The sequence below is a fragment of the Lucilia sericata genome, unplaced genomic scaffold (assembly GCF_015586225.1).
Source record: "Lucilia sericata isolate MDLA Ls3-8-SP2 unplaced genomic scaffold, ASM1558622v1 Contig000009F_arrow, whole genome shotgun sequence".
In the NCBI taxonomy this organism is placed as follows: Eukaryota; Metazoa; Arthropoda; class Insecta; order Diptera; family Calliphoridae; genus Lucilia; species Lucilia sericata.
In genome coordinates, this window is record NW_023994049.1 from 1,318,117 (window position 1) to 1,344,300 (window position 26,184).

A 26,184-nucleotide genomic window follows, 5' to 3' on the forward strand; every position below is an offset into this window, starting at 1 on the left:
GTTTATAAGCTCTTCTGAACATGTAACTACATGTTGTAATACTTCTTCTGGGATTCTATTGTAGCTTTATTACCTAAGTTCAATGTGATCAAGTCTTTAGTATTAAGGAAATCCATGACAATCTGTCCACTGTGATTGGTGTTTGTACTACCCCAAGCTACATGGTGGGAGTTGGCATTACAACCTATTACAATTTTCTAATTTCGGAGAATCGAAGGACGGGTAAACAGATGCAAGGTATATGTTGCCACGACCTTGCTTCAGCACCGTTGCATCCGATGTGGATAATACTATTGAGAGGAGAAAACATAAGTTTTTGTGATATAAGATACATGTTCTCCGGCGAGACCCTGTATCAACGTAGAAAAGTTGGAAATAAACGTAATTTAATTCAGAATCCTTGTTGCGAATCGCCCAAGGTTCCTGGCCTGATCACTCCTCCGGGTTGCCTGATGTGCCTATGTGCCTATTAATCCGGGTTGCCTGATGTGCCTAATATTTATGGTTCTGCGGTCTCCTTATCAGGGATAGGAATAGCAGTCTTTTTAATCGACACCTTCCCAATTTTGGAAAGCACTGCTAACTGCTGGATTATAATCCATAATAATATAATCATATAAGGTGTTGAATTATTGAATTTCTTATAAGGAATTGATCTCCTAATTTACCTGATTTTGTGAATATTCTGAAATACATATTTCATTCAGCTGCAGAGAGAGGCTTTTGGGTTAATAAAACCAATTTTTAAAAATTGGTCATATTGACCTTAATAGCTCAAAAGAGTAAATATCCTTTAATATATTCCAAACTTTTTCTAAAGACACCCTAATAAACACACAGCTTTTCCATGGTTTTATATCTTATACCCATTTCAAATGTATGAGTGTAAAATTCAGATAAGCATACGCACACATACATACATATGTGTTTATTGGATGACATCTCTCCATTTATTAAATTTATTATATCTATTATGTTTTTAACAAACAATTACAGACGATAATAAACATTTTAAGAAAATTTTGAATAATACTTTAGAAAATAAATTGTAATATTATGGTAAAAAATTAACATTTAAATTTCATATGATCATCTGGACATTGTAAGCGCATTTACAAACGTCTGAACTGATGCGACGTGGGTTAAGAATTTTAACGATGTGGTTTTATACACAAAATTTGACCCTGACGGTAAATACATTGTACACATGTATATATGTATATGTATGTCCAATGTACATTTTAGGTATGTACTTATTTAGACACTTCACTTGTCAAATTCAGTTACATACATATCTAAATTTTTGAATTTTGTTATTTAGTTATTTAGACTATGTTCTAAAAGTACAGAAAATAGAATGTCCCATTGGAATCTTTTAGTTATGCCCGTAATTTCAACAGCATAGATATCTAGTCTTTCATTGAAAAATTTAAAAAAAAATTCTGGGAATCAACAACAAAAATATTTTGAATCAATTCGCGGGAATAAAAAAAAAACGTCCGGGAAATTAAAATTCCTAATGTTGACAGTCTTTGTGTCAAGGAGAGCTTCTATAAACATTTATGACACTCACTTATGTAAACTTGTCAAAATTACTTAAATTTTGTTTTTGATTGTAAACGTCTTTTCGTTGCGTTCAAGTATTAAATGCGAGATTTAATTATATGTTTGTGTGTGTGTCATCATGTTTGTTTACCCGTCATGCGTTATCTACGTTCGTGCTAAATTATCTTGTAAGGAAGCAATAATTTGGAAGCCGTTAAAGAATCAGAGGAATGGAAAATACTCAAAAGCAAACATTTATAATTTATAACAATTCATAAAGTTAAGGAAGTCTTACACATATACTTACATATATATGTATGTATGCGCATATGGGCATTTCCATAAAAAAGTGAACCAAGACACTATTATAACTTTCTGAAGATAATTTAAGAAATTGTATATAATCTTCTATTGTACCAAAGACGAAGGCTATTGAAAATGTTTGAAGTCGGTTCATTATTTCACCTAGTTCTCATACAACCGGGACCCATGATATCGCTTTTGAGCTTATAATTTTTTTAAATATACAAAATCGGCAGATCTAAAATTTATATTACCCTAAACCGTACCACAGTAGTATAGACATATAAATAAAAGAGGGAAATAATTCTGTAACTTCTAGCGGTTTGTCCGATTCTTATGAAATTTCACATGCGTACACAGAAAAAAATGGAATTCAAAATCAAACAAAAAATTCATAAAGCCAAGTATTTTTTTTACTAAAATAGGACCTATCACGAAATTCGTAAAATCAAGCACTCAAATTCGTAAATTCTTTATTGAAAAAATTTCAGGATTTTTCTTATTAAAATAATATACTATTTACGAAAAACATTAATAAATAATCGTAACATTTCCAAACAATTATTTTGCTGAAACAATAACACAAGTTATTAGTATTTGTACTGAAATTCAAGCAAATATGTTATCTGAAACAGTTAAATTATTTATTGTATTTTGGCAATAATAATAAGAAAATTTTTTATTGAATCTATAAAAATTTTGTTAAAAAATATATACTAAATTTTAACAAAAATTTTACAAAAAATATTTAAAACTAAAAGTAGTAAAAAAATTACATATATACTTACAACATTTTTAAGAAAACGTTTCTAATTCTAGAAACTATTATTTTGTACTGTGAAAACTGAAACACTTATACCTTAAATGTTATAAACCAAATAAGAATTATATCAATTCATTTTAGTACATTCCAAAACTGGTTTTATTGTTGTATTCCATATGCTGACATAAAAATAAAACTCAAACAAAAACATTTATTGAATCAGTAAAAATATTTACTGAAAGTTAAATTTATTTCAATAAAGTGTTTGTTAGAAAATATTTTCCTTCTGTGTGAACATCAAACAAATTCGTTATAAAACCAAATAAAAATATTTATAAAAATCGAAATTAAATTTAAGCAAACGATTGTTAAGAAAAAAATTGTGCATATTTTTTTCTGTGTAAAGAGGAAATGTTGCCGAGTTTATGTTTTGGATCTCATTTACACAACAAGGGTGCAGACAGGGGACCAAAAATAGCACACCTGTTAAATTTTTAAACGTCCTATTGTGTTTCGATCTCATCGTAGCTATCATTAAAGCTTAGAAAATATATATCACATACAAGTGACGAGTTCTATTCGGTATACTTAATCATATGATTTAGTTGGTTTGAAAGAATTTTTCAGAAAGCAAAATAATCCAATTGTATTTCAACATCAGGAGTAATTCTACTCCTCAAAAAGCATAACCACGGCCTTAAATGTTTACTCTCTATGCTTAATCAGGCCTTTACAAAAAGGGTATATTACACTATGCAACAAAAATAAATACCTGAGAAGTAATACTATTTTTCTGAAAGGTGGATCAGAGTAGAACAAGCATCTGTTTTTGAAATTTGCCAAATATCCTGAGATACGGGTAAAAAACGGGGTTTCGTACTTATAAGTATTTAACTTATTTGAATCTCAACCGATTTTAAGTTTCTTTACCGATTTGGAAAGCACAATCTGAGGCCTTTATATGACATACAGTGTCTCTCATAAGTATTCGATTTTAGGTAAACTATGAAAAGAAACCAAATTTAATAATATATTTTGTGTGGGAAATAAATAAATTAATTTGTTATATTGTCTAGATAGTCCTTAGTTTTGATATCACGCCCCTTAAAACTTGAAAACTTTACATTTACTTAAATTAGTTGTGCTTTTTTTAAAAAAAGTCCATGAAACTACTTCACAAAAGTATGCGAATTTTTCCTGTATTTCATATTTGATCATATTATACGATACACACATTTTAGAATCGCATGGTTTTATGCTTAATATGGGTTTAAGGGGTTACTATCAACCGCATGGATATATTTTTGACCCATTTGGTCCACAATTTTGGGGGATTTGTACCCTCTTTTCATGTAATATCATTAAAATGGCGATTTTTGGCTATATTTGTAATGTTTTCACCCTTTTTCCAGAGATAAAACCAAAATTTAATACTGGAATTTAATAGAACCCATAGGGAATCTAAAAATAATATTTTTTGTTATAAGGATCTGTACTTAAACGTTCCAAGATGTATTTTTGCTATCGTTTTGCAATTTCTAATTGAATTATCTGGATCATAAGTCCCTTTTCGTACCTCTAGGGACGATATTTTCCGACAAAGTTGTCTAGTGTATATTCATGTACATATTGGCACTAATATATTTTAAATTTTCAATATATTATAGCGGTATACAACCCCAAAACATGCCTTAACAAAACGTCATCCTATATAGTAGATTTCAGTTTTTACTACTCGTAACTTTCACGCTTATGTTGCCCGTTACAATAACACTGTAAGTCCAAAATTTTGATTTTAATTTGATCATAGTAAATAATATTTAAACACATATCAACATTTTTGAGTTAGATCATAATGATATCGTGCCATGCAGCATGGAGGCCATTGGTATATAAAAATAATTATTTTACTGTTTTGAATGGTGTTTCTTCGAGGCATGTTTTGGAGTTGTACACTTCCACAACACATTGAAAACTTAAAATGTATAAAAGCTGATATCTAAAAGAATATATACCAGAAAACTTTCCCCGAAAATAGTTGATCCTAGTATTATAAAAATGGACTTAAGTTCCAATATATTGAATTAGCGAAAGAAGAATGATCCGAATAATTTATCTTGGAACGTTTAAATACAGATTCTTGTAACAAAAGATATTATTTTTAGATACCCCAAGGGGTCTTTTAAGTCTCAATATCAAATTTTTGTTTTATCTCTGGAAAAAAGGAGAAAAAATTACAATTATGGCCAAAAATCGCTATTTTAATATTACATGAAAAAAGGGTACAAATTCCCCAAAATTGTGGACCAAATGGGCCAAAAATATATCCTTTCCGTGGATAGTAACCCCTTAAAACAATATTACGCATAAAAACCATTCGATTCTAAAATTTGTGTTGCGTATAATATGATCAAATATGAAATACAGGAAAAATTCGTATACTTTTGTGAGGCAATTTCATGGACTTTTTTTAAAAAAGCACAATTAATTTAAGTCAATACAAATTTTTCAAGTTTTAAAAAGTGTGATATCAAACATTAGGACTATCTAGACAATATAACAAATTAATTTATTTATTTTGCACACAAAATATATTATTAAATTTGGTTTCTTTTTATAGTTTACCCAAATTCGAATAATTATGAGAGACACTGTATGTATATTAGAGTGCTCCAAAAAACGATATTGCGAATTTTGTCCGTCCCCCCTTCTAGAATTGTTCTTTGGGTTGTAAAACTATGTCATACAAAAAATTAGGCTGATAGGATAACGTTAACAGGTGCCGCAACGGCTCTGAAGTTTTCAAGTGCATTTACATGGGGAAAACATCGATTTTTTTCAGTTTTTGCTAAAATTTGCCCAATTTTGAATTTTTTGTTTTATTTCTGCTGTTCCTTTAATTATATAGAGCATTATTCAAATAGAGAGTGTTTTTTCGAATTTTTTAACTTTTGTGTTAAAATGTTCCCAAAGGTTAATCTACCTTTTTTTCACTGTATTTTAAATATCGGACTATATACGATAAATTCCAGTAATTTTTGGTAAATATGGCCGACAAATAAATATTATATCGATATGGTACGCTAAAAATTCCCAAATATTGCAAAAGTTGACCTTTGAACTCCACAGTTTATGGGTTAAGAATGTCCGATTTTAATAAAGCATCGGATACATATTTTATATTATCTGGAGGATTTGCATGGGGACTAGGGTGAAATAAGGTCCGATTAAAATAGATGAGTTTGCCATAATCCTTACAACAATGATAAAAATTACATTTTAGAAAAATTTAAAATAATTTTTAATAAAATTAAAACCATTTTAAAATCAGTTCCATCGGATTACGACATGAAAAACGTAACACGAAAAACCTTTCAAAATTATAATCCTATTGAAATTTGGGAAAATTACAGAGCTTTTGAGAATCGATTTTTATTGTAATAAAATTGAAATAAATTCTGGGGAAATATATAAAACAACAGTTTTTGATTGCATGTTCCATATAATAAGTAGTTAAGGAAAAGTGACAAATATCTATTCCATGACTAATTCTAAATGTAAAATAAATTAAAATAGTAAATAACTTAGAATATATGTATATATGTATGTGGGTTAGTATATTTTATATTCATGTATTATTTTTTACAATCATAGATGTAAATTGAAAACAAAACATTTGAAAAAAAAATATAAGTAAAAACTTACATACTTATTAGATTTCACGCGATATGTTTTGAAAATTTGATACTATACGGTTTATGAAAGTTTTTGTATCAGTAAAAATAATACCAGCAAAAACTCGATAATGACTTGTACTGACAGAACTACAATGACTACTACATACCGTCTGTATTACTTTTAAGTACTCTTATAATAACTTACATATAATAAGATACTTTTATAGCGCTAGCATCTGTTTTATTTGACGCACAATAAAATAACTAAATAGTTGTGTTGTGAGTTCGACAACTAACGAACAAAAAGCCGAGGTTCGTACTCTGTGTGAGTAAATTTTTGTGCGTAAAACAAAACTTTTAACTTCCTATTTATAAGTACTTATTTAAGTAGTTATTTGTAAGCGAGCAAAAATCCAACGAAATCTTTACCGGGTAAGCAGGCAGTAATATTCGAAAAGTGGAAGTACTTACTTCTTGGGTGAATATCTAGTTATCTTTGTACGAATATGCTCAAAAAAATAACTGGTTCATTAGTCATATTTGGATTATCGTTCTATTTGGAATGTTTTTTTCATAAAAGTACAAATCGAACCATTAACTTCATCTTTCTTCTAGACAATTGGCTAAAAATCCTATTCAAAAAAATGATTTAATGGGTTTGATAACGTCCACTTATTACCAAGTAATGTATGAAATAACTACATTACCTATATTACTCATTACCAAAATCTCAAAATATTTTGCTTTTTATATATTGTATGTATGTAAGGGCCAAATATTTTCAAGATATCTTAAAACTTATGACATCTACTTTGACATACGGTTTATCCACTCAGCCGTTTGGAATATTTTAAGATGGGTGTGTTGCAAGTGTCAGTACTTACAATACCCTCCCCTGTTGATTTGTCTAACAAAGACCTTTTTTAAAATTAAAAATATGTATCTTTCTTAAAAAATTGACGAACTGTCAGTAACACCCTAAATATTTTAAAAAACTTAAAATTCAACAAGGTACATTTTAATGGGGGTGCAAAAAAAAAAAAAAATCTGCTCTTTATACAAAGTGAGTCCGTCTAATGTACATATGTGACAAATTAAATTCAAAGAATATAAAATGAAAGGAAAAATAAGAAAAACAAAGACAACAAATAATTTAATATTCTTATCTAATATTGTGGAAGGAAAAGGAAGAGTTATTTTTGGTTTGTTGATATATTAAATATGGAATAATCTTTAACAACAACAACAAAATAAGTAGTAAAGAAAACTTCTTTTGAAAAATAAATACATACATATGGTGTATTAAAATCACATATTGTGCACACTGGCTGCAAAAAAAGTGTACATAATTATATAAAAATCACCCAATACATATGTAGGTCGAATTCAATTTTCTCTACACCTATGATGTAGATATGTACAATAGAGTTTCCGAGGAACAACCTTTTGAAGAATCTCATGTAGGAATACTTCTCAATCGATGCGTTTTAATGTACTGAGAAAAATTATTTTTTTTTTTCTTTTGGAATGGCCCAGTGATTGAAAATCTTGACCCCAATATAATTGCTGACAAAATCAGCAATTTTTTTGAAATGTGTCTCAAAAAATAACCTAATTTTGTGAATATATATTCCCTTTTTATTATACACTAAAGTCGTTTTGCGGACCAGAAATATTCTAACAATAATTTTAATTATTTTTTCCCGCGATAAGCTCAAAATTACGGAATTGTTGAGACCCATTTCGAAAAGATTGTAAAAATTGTACTGCGATCAATACTTTCAATCGCTGGTTTCAAAAAATACATATGTTTTTCTCGTATTTGTACATCGTTTGAGAGGTATTCCTACAAAAATGTGGTAAATGGGACACCCTTATGTACATTAGAGTATCCCAAGGAAAAGTCTTTTTAAGAATTTCATGTAGGAGGTATTCTATCAATCGATGTGTATTAATGTACTAAGATTTTTTTTTTTTGATTGGCTCTCAGTTCCTTACCAGCTATTGAAAAACTTGACCTCAAAATAATTGTGAAAGAATATATCTCCAATTTTGAGCTGATTACGGGAAAATTAATTTTAAAATTATTTAGAGTATTTTTGATCCACAGTGGGTTTTAAAAGCGTATTATTTTGAAAAATGGCAAATTTGTCGTTATTACACTTTTCATTCGGCACGGGTTCTCGTTATCCGATTTGCCTAAGATTTTACACCAGTAAGTTTTAGACACCAATAAGACCTATCCTATTAACGTGAAAATTAAAATCGAGAATTTTTTACATTTGATAAGGTGGTCAAAAATAAAGATGTTTTGAATAATACTATTATACGTTTTGACAGATTACATGTACATACATAAAAAGACTCCAAACTTTCTAAGTCGAAAAAGTGAGTTATGAGTTTTACTCTCAAAGTTTGAAATTTTTTATATTGACATATGTATATGTCTGTATAAAGTTTTGCTTATAACTTTTGAACAGATCGATAGATCTAACCCGTGTTTTCATATTATATAAATTAATGCAAAAAAAAATAAAATATGTTATATAAAAAAAGTCAGTTTTTCCGGAAAACTTTCCAAGTTAAAATTTACTATATCAATACATACATATGTGAATTAGGGTCATAACTTTTATATATTTTTAGAAAATTTCAAAACGGCCATATCCATTCTATATAGAGTAAAGAAAAGTACGTCGGAGAAGTCTATTGCTTTTTCCCGAGCGCTTAAAAAGTTTCCGCGGCAAATGCTTTAAAAATTCTGAAATTTTTGATATAAACAGGAGTAATTTTTTGACCCACAACATTTACACGGAGAAAAATCAAGGACAAGGACTAGGTTTATTCATCTTCCAAATTTAGCATCCAAACATTATTAAAAAATGCATGTAAATTTGTTTGTGAATGTTTTTAGAAAGTTGATTTGCCTCGATTGCCAAAATGAACTGAGAAAAACGTATTTGTTATCAGAACACTACTGGTAAGTGATAGGGCCTAATTTTGGTTATCACCATAATGTGTATGTTATGTAAATTTTTTGAAATAACTTCTAAACGGATCGGTGGATCTGAAAAAACTTTCAAAATTAATCATTTTTTCCTGTAACTTCTGAACGAATGATCTTTACGGAATTTACCTAATATGTCCGACTAAAAAAAATTATTTTTATATTATGCATAAAAATACACTTAAGTACATTAGGGTAGCACCATAATGGAAGTTGCTAATGTTCTCGCCGAAAATGAAAATTTACTTCAATCTAAGATATAATTTCTCAAATTGTTCGAACTGACATCAGTATTTGGTGAGCGGGATCTTTATTTATTAATTTTTTTAAGTTTTTATAAATTTTCTATATTTTTTAAAATCAAGCATCAAATCATGAATTTGCTTGAAACATGAAAATTAGTGGAAAACCATAAAATCCTTTGATTTCTCTCACCAAATATTTACTTAAGATCAAACATTTTGAGAAATGTTATCTTAGAATGAACCAAGCTTTCACTTTCGGTATGGTGAACATCAGTACCCTTTTTTCGAACAAACTGGCCTCCATATTGTATATATTTATGTACTTATAAGTTATGAAACTATGGTATTGTATACATATATGCCGGTATGTAAACAATAATAAAATAATAGCGTCAACGGCAAAAATAAAATATAATTTTGTATTATGTATTTATGCATCTACCTATAAATATACATGTGTATACAACCGTACACGTCCCTTTAGTTCTTAGATTGAAAAGTTAATAAAAGGAAAGGACTTACTTTAAAATGCGGCGAAGAAAAAAGCTATTAAATTTAGTAATTTCAAGTGTATTTTCTTAAGATATAATTACTTCAAAAGATGAAATTTAACATACAGTTTAATTCTAAGATATATGTAAAGATTACAATAAAATAAACTTATTTAAAATTATCAGAGATATTTTAAAAATTTTAAGATACATAATAATATACATATGATGCATGTTCACAATTATAATGAAACTGAATCGATTTATTTCCATTACACAATAATTAAGAACATAAAAAACAAGTTTAGTTTGTTTGAAATTTTAGGACAAAAATAATTAATATTTTCATAGTTTTCTTTTCCATACGGTTAATTTGGGGGAGTTAAATTCGTACTCGTCTTCAAAAAAATTTAAATCTGTCCTATAAACAATACATACTGAGGTTAAAAAAGGGTTGCATTTACACATGTGGAACCAGCGGGTAAATACTACTAAACTTATTCTCGTTCATAATTTACTACCTACTTCAGTAGCTTGTCACGTGCGCAATCGATTGGAAAATCGCGTTGTTGAACCGAAAATAAATACACATTAACACAACAAAAACAAACTACATCGTCAAAGGCAGTAACAACATTTTCATAAAAAAGGAACAGAACTTTCATTAAAATATTTATACATACATGTTTTTATTTGTTTTCTTTTTTTACTGAGGAAGGACAAATTATTGCCGACAAAAGTTTATCCTCCAGAATAAATTTTCCAAACATTTCAAACTTCTTTAAAAGGCAGATTATATTATAGTCAATTTCTATTAACAATCATTAGTATTATTTATTGTTTATGGGGATTTTATTCGGAGATTCTGCACTTAACTCTAGTCCCTTTATACAGAATATAATTATACTGTGTGACACTCAAAAATACGCATTACGCGATATAATGATTTTTATAGACCTAGATGAGTAAATAAATAATTTTACCATTTTTAGAATCTTCAATATACCCTAATTGTACTGTAATCTACTCTACTAGACCTACCAACTTCTTTAGGTCTCGCGTTGAGGGTATTGATTTTTTGTAATTTTGTCACACCGTGTTATCTATATCACAAAAATAATAAACAATTTTTTTGAAAAGGTCTGCGATTGAAAATCTTGATCTCAGTACAATATGATCAGTAAATTTTTCTGCAATCTTTTCGAATTGGGTATCCGTAATTTTAAGCTTATCGCGGGAAAAATAATTAAAATCTTTTTACTGTATTTCTGGTTCGCAAAACGACTTTTATTACATTAAAGGGGGCATATAAATTTCAAAAAATTCTGAAATGGACTAAACCAGATGCAATTATGTTTTAAATATTCCTCTTTATGAGCTGAAAATTGCAACAATTCGATAAAAAGCGAAAATAATATGCCTCTCCAACCCACTAAAAATGATTTTGTGGACCAATAACACTCTACAAAAATTATTTTTCCCGTAATCACCTTAAAATTACGGAATTTTTGAGACCTATTTCCAAAAAATCTAAGATATTTGATTTTTCAAAAATTATACTGATGTCAGGATTTTTAACCGCTGGAAGGGATTTGAGGACCATTACAAAAATTTTTTTTATTTTTCTCTTGTTCAGTATATTAATACGTATCGATTGAGTGGTATTCCTAAATGAAATACTTAAAAAGGCTGTTCAAACGGAATAACAAAAGCAAAATTATTAATTTAACTTAGCTTTACCTACTTTTTACAAATTAGAAATACTTTTCTATGCTAATTTTTCCTTTATCTTAGAGGAATTGTAATTTAATTATTACTTTAACATTTGACGTTTCATATAAAGCAATGAATGAAAACTATGGTAATTAATACTCCATTAGTAAATACATACGTTTCTTACAAACAATCATACACACAACAATGGATTTCTTAGAAAGTGATTTGTTTTATTACAGTTATCGATTATTTTATGGCAAATCTATATAGATTGGTTTGAGTAATTCTTCGAATTATGCACCCCGCTCTATTTAAGACACATATTTTACTACACAGGTGTTTTTGCACACATACATTACAATTGTATCCATTTAAATAGGAAATTAGATTTTTACTAATTTCTTATCAAACATATCACAAATAATGTGCCGTAAGGTATATTATCACGTTTTTGACACTAAGTAATGTATAGTGTAGATACTCTAGATTACTTTACTCTAGTAGTACATTTGTAAACGGTGTATGTATATGTAGCTAATTATGTAGCCAGTGTTGTCCACTACTAAACAGGACAGTCTTCTAGAACTGTTGGTTGTAATGTCATACACACATACATATGTATGTATTTAAAAAAGTTCTTAAATATTTGGCATTTATAACATTTTAATAATGTGTAAATGTGTTTATATGTAGGTAAAATATTGATTTATGTCCTCATTTAAGTATATACTCACACCTTTATTTAATCTAAAAAGTCAAGATTTAAGGCATGTTTCTGAGATTTTATCAAAATTTTAATTACTGTATGTATGTGTATTTGTTCATGTAAATAAAAGCAAAAAATAAAATCAAATTAATTTTATAAGAAAAACTGCAAATGCTCTCAAGGATTCAAACGTAATTATTATTATTTTTGACAAGTCTGTCATATAAAAAAAAAATCAGAAAAAAATTAACAAGTATTAAATTTTAACAAAATCAAACAATATTTTCAGAAAATTTCGTACAATCGTGTAATTTTATAATTTTATCTGGCAATGTTGTCACAGAAAGCTTGATAACTAAATCGACAAAACTCTGAAATGTATCGTTGTCACTGTCAAACATTTTCAGATGCTCCAATTTTTAGCATCTAACAACGGTATGATTGTCAACCACAAAATAGGCCAACAAAAGGTTTAAGCGTCAAAAATAGATTCTGACTACAGTGTAAACTGACAATATTTGTCAGATAATTGTCTTACCATGAATTGTCAGATTTACTGACAAATGTATGTGTGTTGTGAACTGACAATCTCTTTTTCCATGGCAATAATTAATTGTCAGCATATTGTTAGGTAATCGTGTAAATATAGCTTTAATAAAACAATCAAAGTATTTGCAAATTTTAAAATAGTCTTCTTAAATATGTTGCTATCGCAAGCCCTTATATTATTTCAATCAATTAGAGAGCTATCAACAAACATTAAAAAATAATTAGTTGTGTGTGTGTGTTCAAATTTTTTTTTAAATTTTGTTTTTAAATCAATTAAAAAGTTATAAGTTCCAGTAATTATGTGTTTTTTTTTTAATAATAATATTGTTAATTTATTTTTCACACTTCATTGATGTATTGGTGATTAAAATAATTTTTATACCCACCGTCAAAAAAGATATTGATTTTGTCATTCCGTTTGTAACACATCGAAATATTGGTCATAGACCTACAAAAGTATATATATATTCTAAGACGATCTAGCCATGTCTGTCCGTCCGTCTGTCTGTTTGTCTGTTGAAAGCACGATAGAGTCCTAATGGAACGAGATAGAGGATTGAAATTTTTTGTTTGATATTGAAAATGGGCAATATCGGTCCACGTTTTCGGATACAAGTGGACCCCCGAAAAACAGCTTTAATGGGCATATCTGTTTCAAAAGTACGAATATAGCGGTGAAATTCGACATAAAAAAAATTTTCAGATTTTTCTAAATTCATGTACATATTTTTTTAATATTAATCCAGTCTAAATCACGAATGAATTAAATAAATTTCGCTTACAGAAAATTATTTGCAAATAAAAAGAAACAGATCACCAAAGGTGTGAAATAAATTTATATAGTTTTAATGAAAGGAACAATTAATTCATTGATGTTGTTTGTTTGTAAATGTTTTATTTTTTAAATATTTATAATTAAATTGTTTACTTAGTAATGGCACCCTTTTGAAATAGAAATTCAAAATATTTAGCAAATATTTATTAATATTATAATGAAACACAAATTATATTTGTTCTTTAGTTAAATTCTTCTTAAATGATTTTAACTAATGGAATGCTCAATTTTTTATGTGGGCACACAACTAAATATTATTCTTATTTAGTTTAGTTCATTGTTTAGTTTAAACAATTTAAAATAAATATTTATTTTTAATAAATTATTTACAAAATCAAAATAAATTGAAAATCCAAAAAATTGGCATTCGATCACTAGAGACCTTCTAAGATTGGCATCAAAAAACATAAATAGTTTTATGATCTGAAAGTTTTGATAGACAAATAGGTATTTTTTAAAACGAAAAATATTTTTTTTCAATAGCAAAATATCAAAAGTAAAATTATTTAGCCATCATCATTCAAACCATTTCTAGCATTAAAATTAAATAAAATTTCCAAATTTAGGAAGGTTGTCTCTGATAGATTAGATGGTAGTGCTTAAGTCATTTAGTCTGTTGATCGTGGCTTCGATTCCCATCAAAGAGTTTAATAAAGGAGCGCAATAATATACCCTACATCAATATAGTGGGTGAGTTTTATGGGCTTTTGATGTTTATAAGTCATAAAAATATTGGTCATTCACCCCTAAGTCGATTTAGCTATGTATATCCTTCTGTATAAACCTCGTAATCAAACTGTGGGTCGCAATTTTAAACATAAATTCCAAGGACGAATAAAGGTAAACTTTAACACAGATGATTCTTATATAAAACTTAAATAATTGTTAAGATTTATATACTCATAAATCTTGTAGGGTATATGATACCATTGCCATGTCTGATTATACTTTCCTATATGTCTTTATATGTTGAAATATTAATTCAGAGTCCGAAGTAATTCAACATGTCTTAAGAACATAATATTGTGCATAAGTGTGTCTAGAGAACATGATGTAACTGGCAGGATTGAATGGATTCGTAATACAGTAGTTTTCCGATTTAACGAACCCATATGTTGTCAGGCCTGTTCGTAAAATTGAAAAGTTCGTTATATGCAGTACTAACTAAAACGCGGGTTTTTGGTAGGAAAATAATTAAAAATAGGTACATAAAATATTTTTAAATGTATTTTATAAAAATTAATTCTTTTTTTTATAAAAATAGCACAAAACACAAAATTCCGAATCTTATATACCCACCTTCAAACCATATTTGTGTCGAATTTAATCGCTGTATTTTTAATTCAGTCATGAGCTTTAAAGTTATTTCTCGAAGTTCATCGCTATACTCGTATTTTTAAGCGAGAATGAGCGTTGAAGTAATTTTCTTAAGGGGGCCTGATATGGAGGGTAAGGTCAATTATGGACCGATTCCCATAAAATTTGTTACAGATTTCGGTTAGTATAGAACATGTTTGTATCGAATTTCATCGGCGTACTCGTTTGTTAAGCGAGTATTGAGCGTTAAAGTCATTATCTGAAGGACGGACGGACATAGCTACATCGAACTAAAATTTAATAAGAACCCAGAATGTGTTACAGTTTTGGGTATAAAAGCACCGCTTAAAACAACGGTATAGTTTTTTGCTACAACTTAGGTAATTTGTTATTTTTGATAAATGCCATTTTATCTTCATTTAAATAATAATATTTTTATTAGTTCGTTAAACAGAGTACAAAAAACAAGTTTTGTTCGTTATTTAAGGTAGTCAATAGGAAAAATTAGCTTGTTCGTTAAATGCGATGTTCGTAGAATTGAATGGTCGTTAAATCGGAAAACTACTGTATATTTAATTTAATCCATGTAAAATATAGCAGATGCATATTTAAATAATAAATGCGATGATTGAACAATGTAATTAACATTTCCTTTTTTGTTTTTCAATAAACCAATCGCTTGGATTATTAATAAATCCACATTTTATAAATGAATGTAATGTATGTGTGTGTTAATTATGTAAACCATAATATTGTTTTTGTTTTCATATTTTTTATTTTATTTTTTCTTTTATTTTGTAGAAAATATTCTTCAATATGAACAACACAATCATGAATTCAGTGTAATGCGTAAGTAAACTCAAACACACACTTATTCATTCATACATTCATATTTTGTTAACTGAATTTAAACAAAACCCACAAATATACACATACATATGTTTAATCATCCTGACCACGATCCACCAAAATAAATAAATAAAATAAAAAAATTAAAGTTTAAAAAAATTCTGAACTTAATTTTTAATTTTCGAATCTCTGGAAAACATCATAAAAATTTTAAAAATATTATTAAAAAAAATCGGAAAACGTAGAAAATTGGCGTCAAAGTTAGAGATTTAACATTTTTTGGGTGTACAAATTCACATTCAGCTTTTTTTATAAATCCTCGTTATCTTTTTATTATTTAAGCTTACAGAATTTTAATTTATCTTTAGTGAGCAATGTGTCGTATAAGTAACACATTCAGTACTCATACGCCACTGTGTACAAAGCAACATTGTTTCCCTAATATATAGTATATATTATGTACAAGTATTTTGCCATCAACGCGACGCGCTGTGGATTTTTTCAATGTCAATTGTATGATCATAAAATATATATAATATTTTTTTGCCAATTCTACTTTAGACATTAAAGAAACAATAAAATAACTTTTGTAATTACAAATAAAACGAAAAACATTTTGGAAATTGTAGATTTTCGCAATATAATTTGTGGTTCTATTTGGAATTCGTACTCGCACACACGTAAAATAAATAAACCAAGTAATTGAACAAAACAAATTTCAATTGTAATTTCGAAATAAACATTCGAAATAAATGTAGACAATTAAATTTCTGTTCTTAATATTTATGTATTTCAACATTAGTGAACCAACCGGTAAAATAAACAAACAAAACACACGCGGATACTTGTACTCTCGTAATCGTATCACTGCGATCAATATTCGATTTGTTTATTATTGACGTCAGACTTATTTATCCATCTGGCAAGGGGAAAAATAAAACAAAAGAAAAAAACAATGAAAATAAAAATAATTTTCATTAAACTCTTTACTCATGCACACAATAACATACGAATACATTCAGATGAATAGATCACTCTGAAGTATTTATGAATATTAAAGATTCTCTTCCTTATTTGCCACAAAATTGCATAACGAAATTAAACCATTGAAATATTTGCATTGATCTTTAAAAGAATTGATTCGTTAGAAAACACTTGATCATTTAAACAAGAAAACTATTTATAAATTTAACTTTTCTTTATTCATTTGCAGTAGATGACGTTCTTAGTACCATAACAGACAGAATGTATAACCCACCGTCTGTATCATCCACCTCATCAGCATCCTCATCACCCACTTTCACAAATTTATCATCACAGCCCAATATTCCGAATTTGGAAGGGGTTCGTCTGAAAATCGTAGAACAACCAGCACTAAAGGGACTTCGTTTCCGATACATATGCGAAGGTCGTTCGGCTGGTTCTATACCAGGTGTTCACTCAACGCCAGAGAACAAAACATTTCCCACCATCGAAGTAGAAGGCTATGAGGGAAAAGTTAAAATTGTTGTTTCGTGTGTTACCAAAGATGAACCCTATCGACCACATCCACACAATTTAGTTGGTAAGGAGGGCTGTGAATATGGCGTTTGCCTGGCAACCATCAATGGTCCACCAATGAGAGCCGTTTTCAGCAATTTGGGAATACAATGTGTTAAAAAGAAAGACATAAAAGCAGCTCTCGAAGAGCGAGAGAGAAAACGTATTGACCCGTTTAAAAGTAATTACTTTCTATAAAGTTAATTTTAACAACAATTTTAAAATGCTGCTTCTTTTTTCGATTTCAGCAAGTTTCGCCCACAAAGATCAACCATCATCCATAGATCTCAATGTAGTACGTTTGTGCTTTCAAGCCTTTATACCTTTACCTGGTGTCAAGAAACCTTATCCAATACCGCCAGTGGTCTCCGATCCGATACATGATAAGAAATCGATAAATGATTTAGTTATCTGTCGTTTGTGTAGCTGCGCCGCCAAAGTAACAGGAGGTGATTCAATTATTCTGTTGTGTGAAAAAGTACCCAAAGATGATATTAAAATACGATTTTTCGAATTGAGAAACAATGAGGTATATTGGGAAGACTTTGCTCAATTTCAGCCGACCGATGTCCATAAACAAGCCGCTATTACCTTCAAAACTCCCCGCTACATCAATCCTGACGTAAAGCATAGTGTACAGGTACGTTGCAAAACCAATTAGAGTTTATTTTAATATAACCTATAATAATATTTATTCCTAGGTATACATACAATTATTCCGGCCATCGGATGGAGAAACAAGTGAAGCGTTGCCGTTCGAATTTCATCCTGATCTAGGTATGCGAACATTTCCGCGTATACAACGCAAGTTAAAACACAGACAGGACATGGAAATATTCCAGCAAATACTCTCGTTGGACAGTGAAACAACTGCGACCAAATATTCAGTACCCTCGTTGGTGGATGCTGATAATGATAACGACGATACTGTTACCAGCGACAGTTCAGCCAGTAAGCCTCTTAGTTCCGACACATTAAACGAGCACGACGAGGCCCGAAAACGCCAAAAAGAAAGTTTCGACGATGACAATGACGGTGATGATGACGTTGATGATGACGAGGACAATGACGACACTGACAATTACAATTACATTGAACGTACAAACGGCGATATGGAAATTGAGGTGCCCGTCCCTCTAATCACTTTTCCTACTATGGATGATGCCACTCAGACTTCGACACCAGTTGAAGAGATTTTAGGGAAAAGAGAAATAGATTCGCGCGAATTAACGACTGTAGATAAAATCACCGAGTGGATGCAATCTAATGAGTTTGAACGTACCGACAGTCTTATAGTTGAGAATGGCGACATTTTATCTTTAAGTGGCACTACGAATGCTATTAAAGAAGCTATGATTACAAGTCAAGATACAATTTCCCTAACAGATGACAATCGCATGAATACTGAACTTATTGAACAGGACATAGAACTAGATGATAGATATTGTTTGGAATTACTGGCCAAACGTAATATGGCCGATCAGTTACAGGGAGACTATAGTAGGGACTTAGCCGATGATGTAGAGAATTTAAATTGTTCTGCTAGTGCACAAGTGTCTGTAGATATTGATGAAAACTTTGACGAGACCGCTACTTATACTAGTCTTCAGATCGCTTTGAAGAATCCAATTGAGATTCCTATCGAGAATTCCAAATTGAAAGCTCAAGCCAAAGCTAATAATAATGAGAATCTTGAAAATGATTTAGTAGTTTTAAAAAATCCTCCGGCACCAAGAATAAAACTAAGCGCAGCTCAAACGCCACAAACTCCGCCATCTCCCCCCATACCGTTACCACCTAGAACACCTTCTCCTATTGGAGAACAATTTCTACCGCCATTGCCCCCCAAGCGAAAACCTTCCCAAGAATTGTGGGCAGGCACTAACACAGATACCTCACCTTGCAATACAGCTAATAGTAGTCGCAATAGTAGTATTTCTTCACGACCTCCCTCACAAATTATTATCATGCGTACACCCGATCAAAGTCCTACCAAACGATCGGCCACCTCAACGCCTTCGCCCAAGAAAAAACAAGGTTTCTTCTCACGTTTGTTTTCACGTAAGAAAAGCAAACCCGATGCTACAGTTTCAGGTGATGAATCCAATTCGAAAGCTACTACTCCAAATCAAAGTCGTGAGCCCAGTATTGGCAACTTTTCAATGAATGACAACAATCGTGCATCGATACGTTCGGTAAAATCTTTACAACCAAATTCTCTGGGACTTGAGCCCAAGTCCAATGAGAAAACGGGAAAAGCGGTAGGTCGTAGTGCTAGTAGTGTATCGGGCAAGCGACCTGCCCAACGTAATGCCGATGTTATTCACATACCCCTAAAGGTTGATAGCTCGGAAACATTAGGCAAACAGGAGAGATCTTACTCCAGTTCCTGCACTTTAAGATACGATGGTGGTCTTTTAGATCGCAAAACCTTAAGTGCATTACAATTGGCCGATATCCCCATATCAGATGGCAATATGGAACTTATAGCCATTGCCGATCGGCAAAGTATTAAGAATTTATGCGAAGGTGCCTATGGTGTAGTACTCGACCCTGGTGTAGATCTTTCAGAGGCTGAACATTTTGCTCTGTATACAAGTATGCCATCAGAATGTGATGAAGCCAATGATGAGAATGTCTTCGCTAATCAACCAGTTTTAACACCCGAAGAAGTGGCAATGCGTTTGGCAGCAGCAAATGGTCTGCATTGAAAATACAATTCAATGATTTGTATACTTGTTTATGACTTCATGAAAACTTTAGTTGTTCTTGTTTAAAATTGACAAAAATGTGTTTTACTCCTCACAAAGTCCTCTGACTTTTACGTCGTTACACAAAAAAGTCAGTGATCATTTCCATCAAGTATTTAAGCCATTTTGTTTGTTGCATTTGCTGCACTTTCTAATATTGTTTCAGTATTTTTATTAAATTCGTCTTAATTCGTTTTAATAACGTCAAATGATCATAAAAATTATGCATAAGATTTTATCTGTCGCTCTAGACACATTTTTAAATGATTTTATAAACCAATAGAAAATAAGTAGCGACAAGCTGAATGCCTCAGTATTATTATTATTATCATATTCATAGACAGAGATGGGTGTGTACTATCAGGAAAAACAACTAGTCAAGTGAACAAATTAGTTTTAAATTTTTTCATTTTTCAATTTCATTTTATTTTAATATTCACATTTATTTTAGATAATTTCAAACGAAAACGTATTGATCCAATGAATTTATTAAGAAATATACAGCAACTCGAACAAAATCAAATGCAATGTAACATTTCGAATTGTAAGTTTGATCATTTTCTTACATTTTATAACTTATTTTACTATTCTATACATACACACATACATATATTAAATAAATATTTTATTACGATGGTGAAATGTTGATATCATGCAACTAATATTTTTATCAAACTTGATTAATTGATGGCCACAGATTTACACTTTGCGCTAATATAGATTGACTTTATTATCTCATGTAGATAATAATGTTAGTTAGTTGGTGTTAAACTTTCACTATAGATTATTAATATAAAAAGTATTTAGTAAATTCAAAATTCATTGGGTTATCATTGGTGGTGTTTAAACACTAAATAAAAATATACATACACACATGCATAAATACATATACATACATACTCACATTCATACAATAATAACGAACATAGTATATTTATTTAATTATAATTTAAACAACATTACCTACAATAAAATTCATTTATTTAATAACTAATTATAAACGAAATTCAAATATTTTTATAAATGTATTTCATTATTACATTAATTAAGTACCTAATACTCACCTAATGCCACAAACAAATTCAACTAAATACATACATATGTATGTATGTAGATATACTTATATGGATGTTTTTTAAGATATAAATATCTATCTACATTTCTTTTTTGATAAACACTAGAATATATTATAAAGAAATATATATGTATTTAAAAAAAAAACTTAACAAATACAGGGACCATATTGTTAAATAAGCAACAAAAATTTGTTATTACTCATTTAATTGATTTTATAGATGTTTAACAAAATTTTAAACAGTTGTTCATTCTTCGTTCTTAATAATTTATTGTGTGTTTATACATTTAAATATAAATATGTTTACAAATAAATAAATAATAATTTATTATCCCAAATTAAATAGTTTTAAAAATAATAACAATACTATTAAATACAAAATTCTGAGAATTAAAATTTGATCGTAGTGCTTCGTTTAAAAATTGAATTATAGAAGAATTAGTCAAATGTAAACTTTAACGTTACGATACGTGGGATTAATTAGTTTTAGATCTTTTTATAAAATCTATTAAATAGTGTACTTCAAATGCATTTTTGTAAATTCAAATATAGAAAATATACGCCAAATTTAGACAAAAAAGATCATGTTATTTTAAAACTTCAATGTTGCTCTTAATTGCCACAACTATTTTAGAGTTTAATGATGCTCATTCTTGCAATAGTAATTGAAGTTTTTCCAATTACAATTACTTGTAATGTGTAATTGACCAATAACCAATTACAATTAACAATTAATTACAATTAAAAATTACATGTAATTATGTATAAGGAACAAAATTTACAATTACAAGTAATTGTAATTGGCAAAACTTCAATTACCATTATAAATAATTGTAATTGTCAAAACTTCAATTAAAACTACAAATAATTGTAATTGGCAAAACTTCAATTACAATAACAAGTAATTGTAATCGGTAAAGCTTCAACTACAATTACTTCAAATGTAATTGTAAATGGTCAGTATTCAGTATTCATTCTTTCCTTATGAAAACATTTTCCATACTTCCATTTAATTTTGAAATCTATGTTCTTAAAGTTTACATTATATTGCTCAGGATTAGTAATTATTTTTATACACAAGATGACTTTAATAGAAATTGTCTAGAAAGTAGAAATATTTTTAAAAAATGATACCTATTTTGAAGAGTAATAAGCTAATTTAAAAATGTGAGAAACATTTTAAAGGTTTCCTATATAAAAACAACACATACATACATACATTATATTCATACATATATATATGAAGTTTTAAATCCAAATTTAAAATGGTGTGGAACACTAATTGTTATATCTAATGTTTTAAATTATTATTAAACAATCGTAGTATTAATAACACAATGGACCAACATACAATTTAATATTAAGATAAAAAAAAATGATGTTATTAAAACCAACATATATTGATTACTATTACTAAATGTGTAAATAAATGTTAAAAATGATTATTTAATAAATGAAACCCTATTTCAAAACTATTGATATATTTATATATAAATTAAGATTATATTTGAGAACAAATCGGGATTCTTTTATTTATTAATTTAAGTACATAAATGGTATAGGGTACAAAACTATTTTAACTTAATATCACTCAGCTAGAAAAGACTTCAGAAACATAGAGATGTGTTTGGATTTGAAACATTATTTGACATTTGTAAGTTAATTATGCATGATTGGAGTTTTTTTGGAATTTAAAAACCAGTGCCATTTATAATTTTGCTTATGTATTGATTAATTTATTTGTTAAATTATTATTTAATCAATTAACACTATATTACATCATTTCCAATTACATTTATCATTACAAATGTTTATAGAACAATTTTCTTATGGAATCTTGTTTTATAAACCATGAACAAATTTTTATTAAAAAGGCTTCAAATATGTTTGGAAATGATGTTTTTTTGTTCTAACATATTAATTTGAATGTATTTTTTAGTTTATTAAACCATTTATTTTAATTTAAACTTAGTTATTAATATTACGTTTTCTGCTTTAACAAATTGCCATTATCGTTATCCCCTAAAAAAATAAGTTCAATTTAATAAAAATTAATTCTTCTATATTTTTTAGCTACAAATATGGACACCACTTCTATGTGGAATATACAACCGGCACAACAATCACCTTTATCCAATATTACTGAGGTCAAAGCTGAACCATGTAAGTTTGTAAAAGGCTTCTCTTAGTGAACGGTAAATAATATAATTTCTTTCTCGTAGTTTTATCGCCAAACTATTATGGTAGTTCATACAGAAATTCTTATCAAGCATCACCATCACCACAGCCGACATCACCAATGATGAATCGAAATATAACCACACCTTCACCGGGTTTAATGAGAAACTCCAGTGCGGAGAGTCAATCGCAAATGTCAAATGTTTACAATCAAAGTCAAATGAATCAGGAACAATATCAAAATCTAAACAATAACTTTAATATGTCAACAAGTATCACCAACAGCCATCAAACACAAGGTGCTGCTGAATACAACAACACAAATGCATTTTTTGAAAATAATAACAACAGCAATTTTAACATGATAAGTTCTCAACAGCAGACACAATTCTCGTCATCCAATATGTTTGTTAATCGTACCAGTGGAGGAAGTTTCACACCCATCTATGACAATACTATTAACAACAGCAATCAAAACAATACCAACACACAGTTGCAATCTATGAACATCACCAACAACATACAACAAGTTCAAGCTGTTTTCGGAACAACCAACAATATGATTTTTAATCAATTCCAAGAAACAAATACAACGACCGATTCGTCACTTTTTAATCTATCACAATTAGACGATCTAGTGCCGTTACAGAATTCCGACGAATTAAGAATGTCAAATCTATCAATATCAACATAGATGTTTAGAGGTCAATGCAACAATTGATTAAAAAACATATAGATGCTGACAGCAGGACCACAGAAATCAACTCGATATAAATTTCTATTTCAAAATAATCAAGAAAATCAATCCTGTTGCACAGTGATAGATTCGCATAGAAAATCTTATTCGACTTGACTGTGATCCAAAAATGGTGATACATATAAATTCAGGGTTTGAATTGTATACAAAAGAAAAATTAATAAAGAAAGAATCTCAATTTTTGATATTTTATATAAGAAAAAACATAGTAATTTTAAGATTAACTACTATATACTATATTATTCGTAGAACTAGAACGCAACGTACGTAAATAGACAATAAAATACAAATTGTTTCATAATTTTATTGATTACAAAACTTCTAAATGTTACCGAATAGTTTTTAAAATTTGAGGCTAAATTGCGACAAACGATAAAGTTCGAAATCTTTATTTAAATTCTATTCAGATTTCGATCGATATCGAATGCCGCAGTTTTGTCCCAGATCTTTGTAATTATACATTTTATAATATAATTTTAACATAAATAAAATATTTTTATTTAATTTTCATTTGGTATATTTAGGACCTATTGGACCTAAATAGGCCGATAAGGTGAGTTTCTATTTAAACCCCTACCATCATTTTTGATCATAAAACTGCATACATATGTATTAGGCTTCGTTTCAAAAAATAAAATGTTTCCCGTTTTTGTGATATCACAACTTTTTAGAAGGTTTCAGTGATTACTATGCTGTAATAATTTTTTCAAAATTCCAACTCCTTCCTCTGCATATCTGAGGCGGAAACCACTGATTTTGAGCTACATTTTTTACAGAGCAGAAACTGTAGAATTTATAGGAAATCATGCTCTAATAATTGATTTTATAGGAAAAATCAATAAGAATGAGCTTATTTTCACACTTTTATAATGCTTCAAAAGTGCATTTAGTATTATCCAAAGATGCACTTTTTTTCAAAAAATATTTCAAAAAATTTTTTCTTTGTGCATAATCAAAGTATGCTTTTTGCTGAGGCAAATGGTGCAAAAACAAAAATTTTATCATTAACCCTTTAGATGTGATGAGACTTTAAATTTTCAGATTTTAAACTTTACAACGCTATATTTCGAAAACCACGAAAGTTATAAGGCCCAAAATTTGTCATTATACAAGTTATATATGGAACATTAATTGGATGGAGTTTTATTAAATTCGGAGATGATGATGAAAAACACCATTGTTTGATGGAAAATTATTAAACCACAAGCCAACATTATAACCATAATAACTCCTAAAGGGATTACAATAAATTAAAAATGTTAACACTATTTTTTTTAAGGGCATTGAATATTATATTTACGAATGGCAAAATCAGGTTTTGATTTTTTTTTTTTAAATTGCAATTTTTCTTTTGCTCTTATGCATTTATAGTGCATCTAAATTCTGTCAAATTAAGTTTATATATCTTAAATTTTCCTGTAGAATAGTATACTAAAGTCAGATTTGAAATATGTACAGCAGTTTTCGGTCTATAAAAAACTGTCGCCCAAAATCGGTATTTTGGCCGCAGATATGCAGATGAAGGAGTTGAAATTTTAACAAAATAATTACGCGAATATTAGCGCTGTTCCAAAAACTGTCATAAAAGGTATGATATCACAATTTCAAAAATATTGCGTGAAGCCTAATATGTATGTATACTACATATGACTTTAGAACAGCGCATGAAAACCGAATTTTGAGTTATGCCAATCTTGTGGTAAATGACCGATTATTCTAACATTGATGGCTTTCTGTACTTGGTGTGTTTATTTAGTAATAAACCTGCACAAGGAAATGAAGGTCCTCCCAATTAAGGAACACAATGTCATGTTGACTAACAGTTTCTCCTAGGATGTCACCGGAGGAGTCATCCCAACTTTAACATCACACAGTTTCCGCG

At 29.1% G+C, this 26,184-nt stretch overlaps 2 protein-coding genes across 2 annotated transcripts in view; both read left to right on the plus strand.

The window, feature by feature from the left end:
- Positions 1–20,734, plus strand: part of LOC119603246 (embryonic polarity protein dorsal) — a 59,192-nt gene extending 38,458 nt beyond the window's left edge. The window contains exons 2-6 of the mRNA XM_037955228.1: positions 15,956–16,003; positions 17,217–17,723; positions 17,791–18,182; positions 18,244–18,595; positions 18,641–20,734. Coding sequence (XP_037811156.1) covers positions 15,956–16,003; positions 17,217–17,723; positions 17,791–18,182; positions 18,244–18,595; positions 18,641–20,253 — 2,912 coding nt within the window. The 3' untranslated portion in view covers positions 20,254–20,734. The remainder of the gene's footprint in view (positions 1–15,955; positions 16,004–17,216; positions 17,724–17,790; positions 18,183–18,243; positions 18,596–18,640) is intronic.
- On the plus strand, positions 20,639–24,239 carry LOC119603459 (dr1-associated corepressor homolog). The gene is made up of 4 exons (XM_037955501.1): positions 20,639–20,642; positions 20,744–20,836; positions 23,441–23,530; positions 23,590–24,239. The coding sequence occupies exons 1-4, from the start codon at positions 20,639–20,641 to the stop codon at positions 24,237–24,239; spliced, it is 837 nt and encodes a 278-aa protein (XP_037811429.1).
- Positions 24,240–26,184: the final 1,945 nt, after the last annotated feature.

Coding starts and splice junctions, on each gene's coding strand:
- LOC119603459 (XM_037955501.1), top strand. Junction 20,837..23,440: donor GCAATGTAACATTTCGAATT/GTAAGTTTGATC, acceptor TATATTTTTTAG/CTACAAATATGGACACCACT. Junction 23,531..23,589: donor TGAGGTCAAAGCTGAACCAT/GTAAGTTTGTAA, acceptor TCTTTCTCGTAG/TTTTATCGCCAAACTATTAT.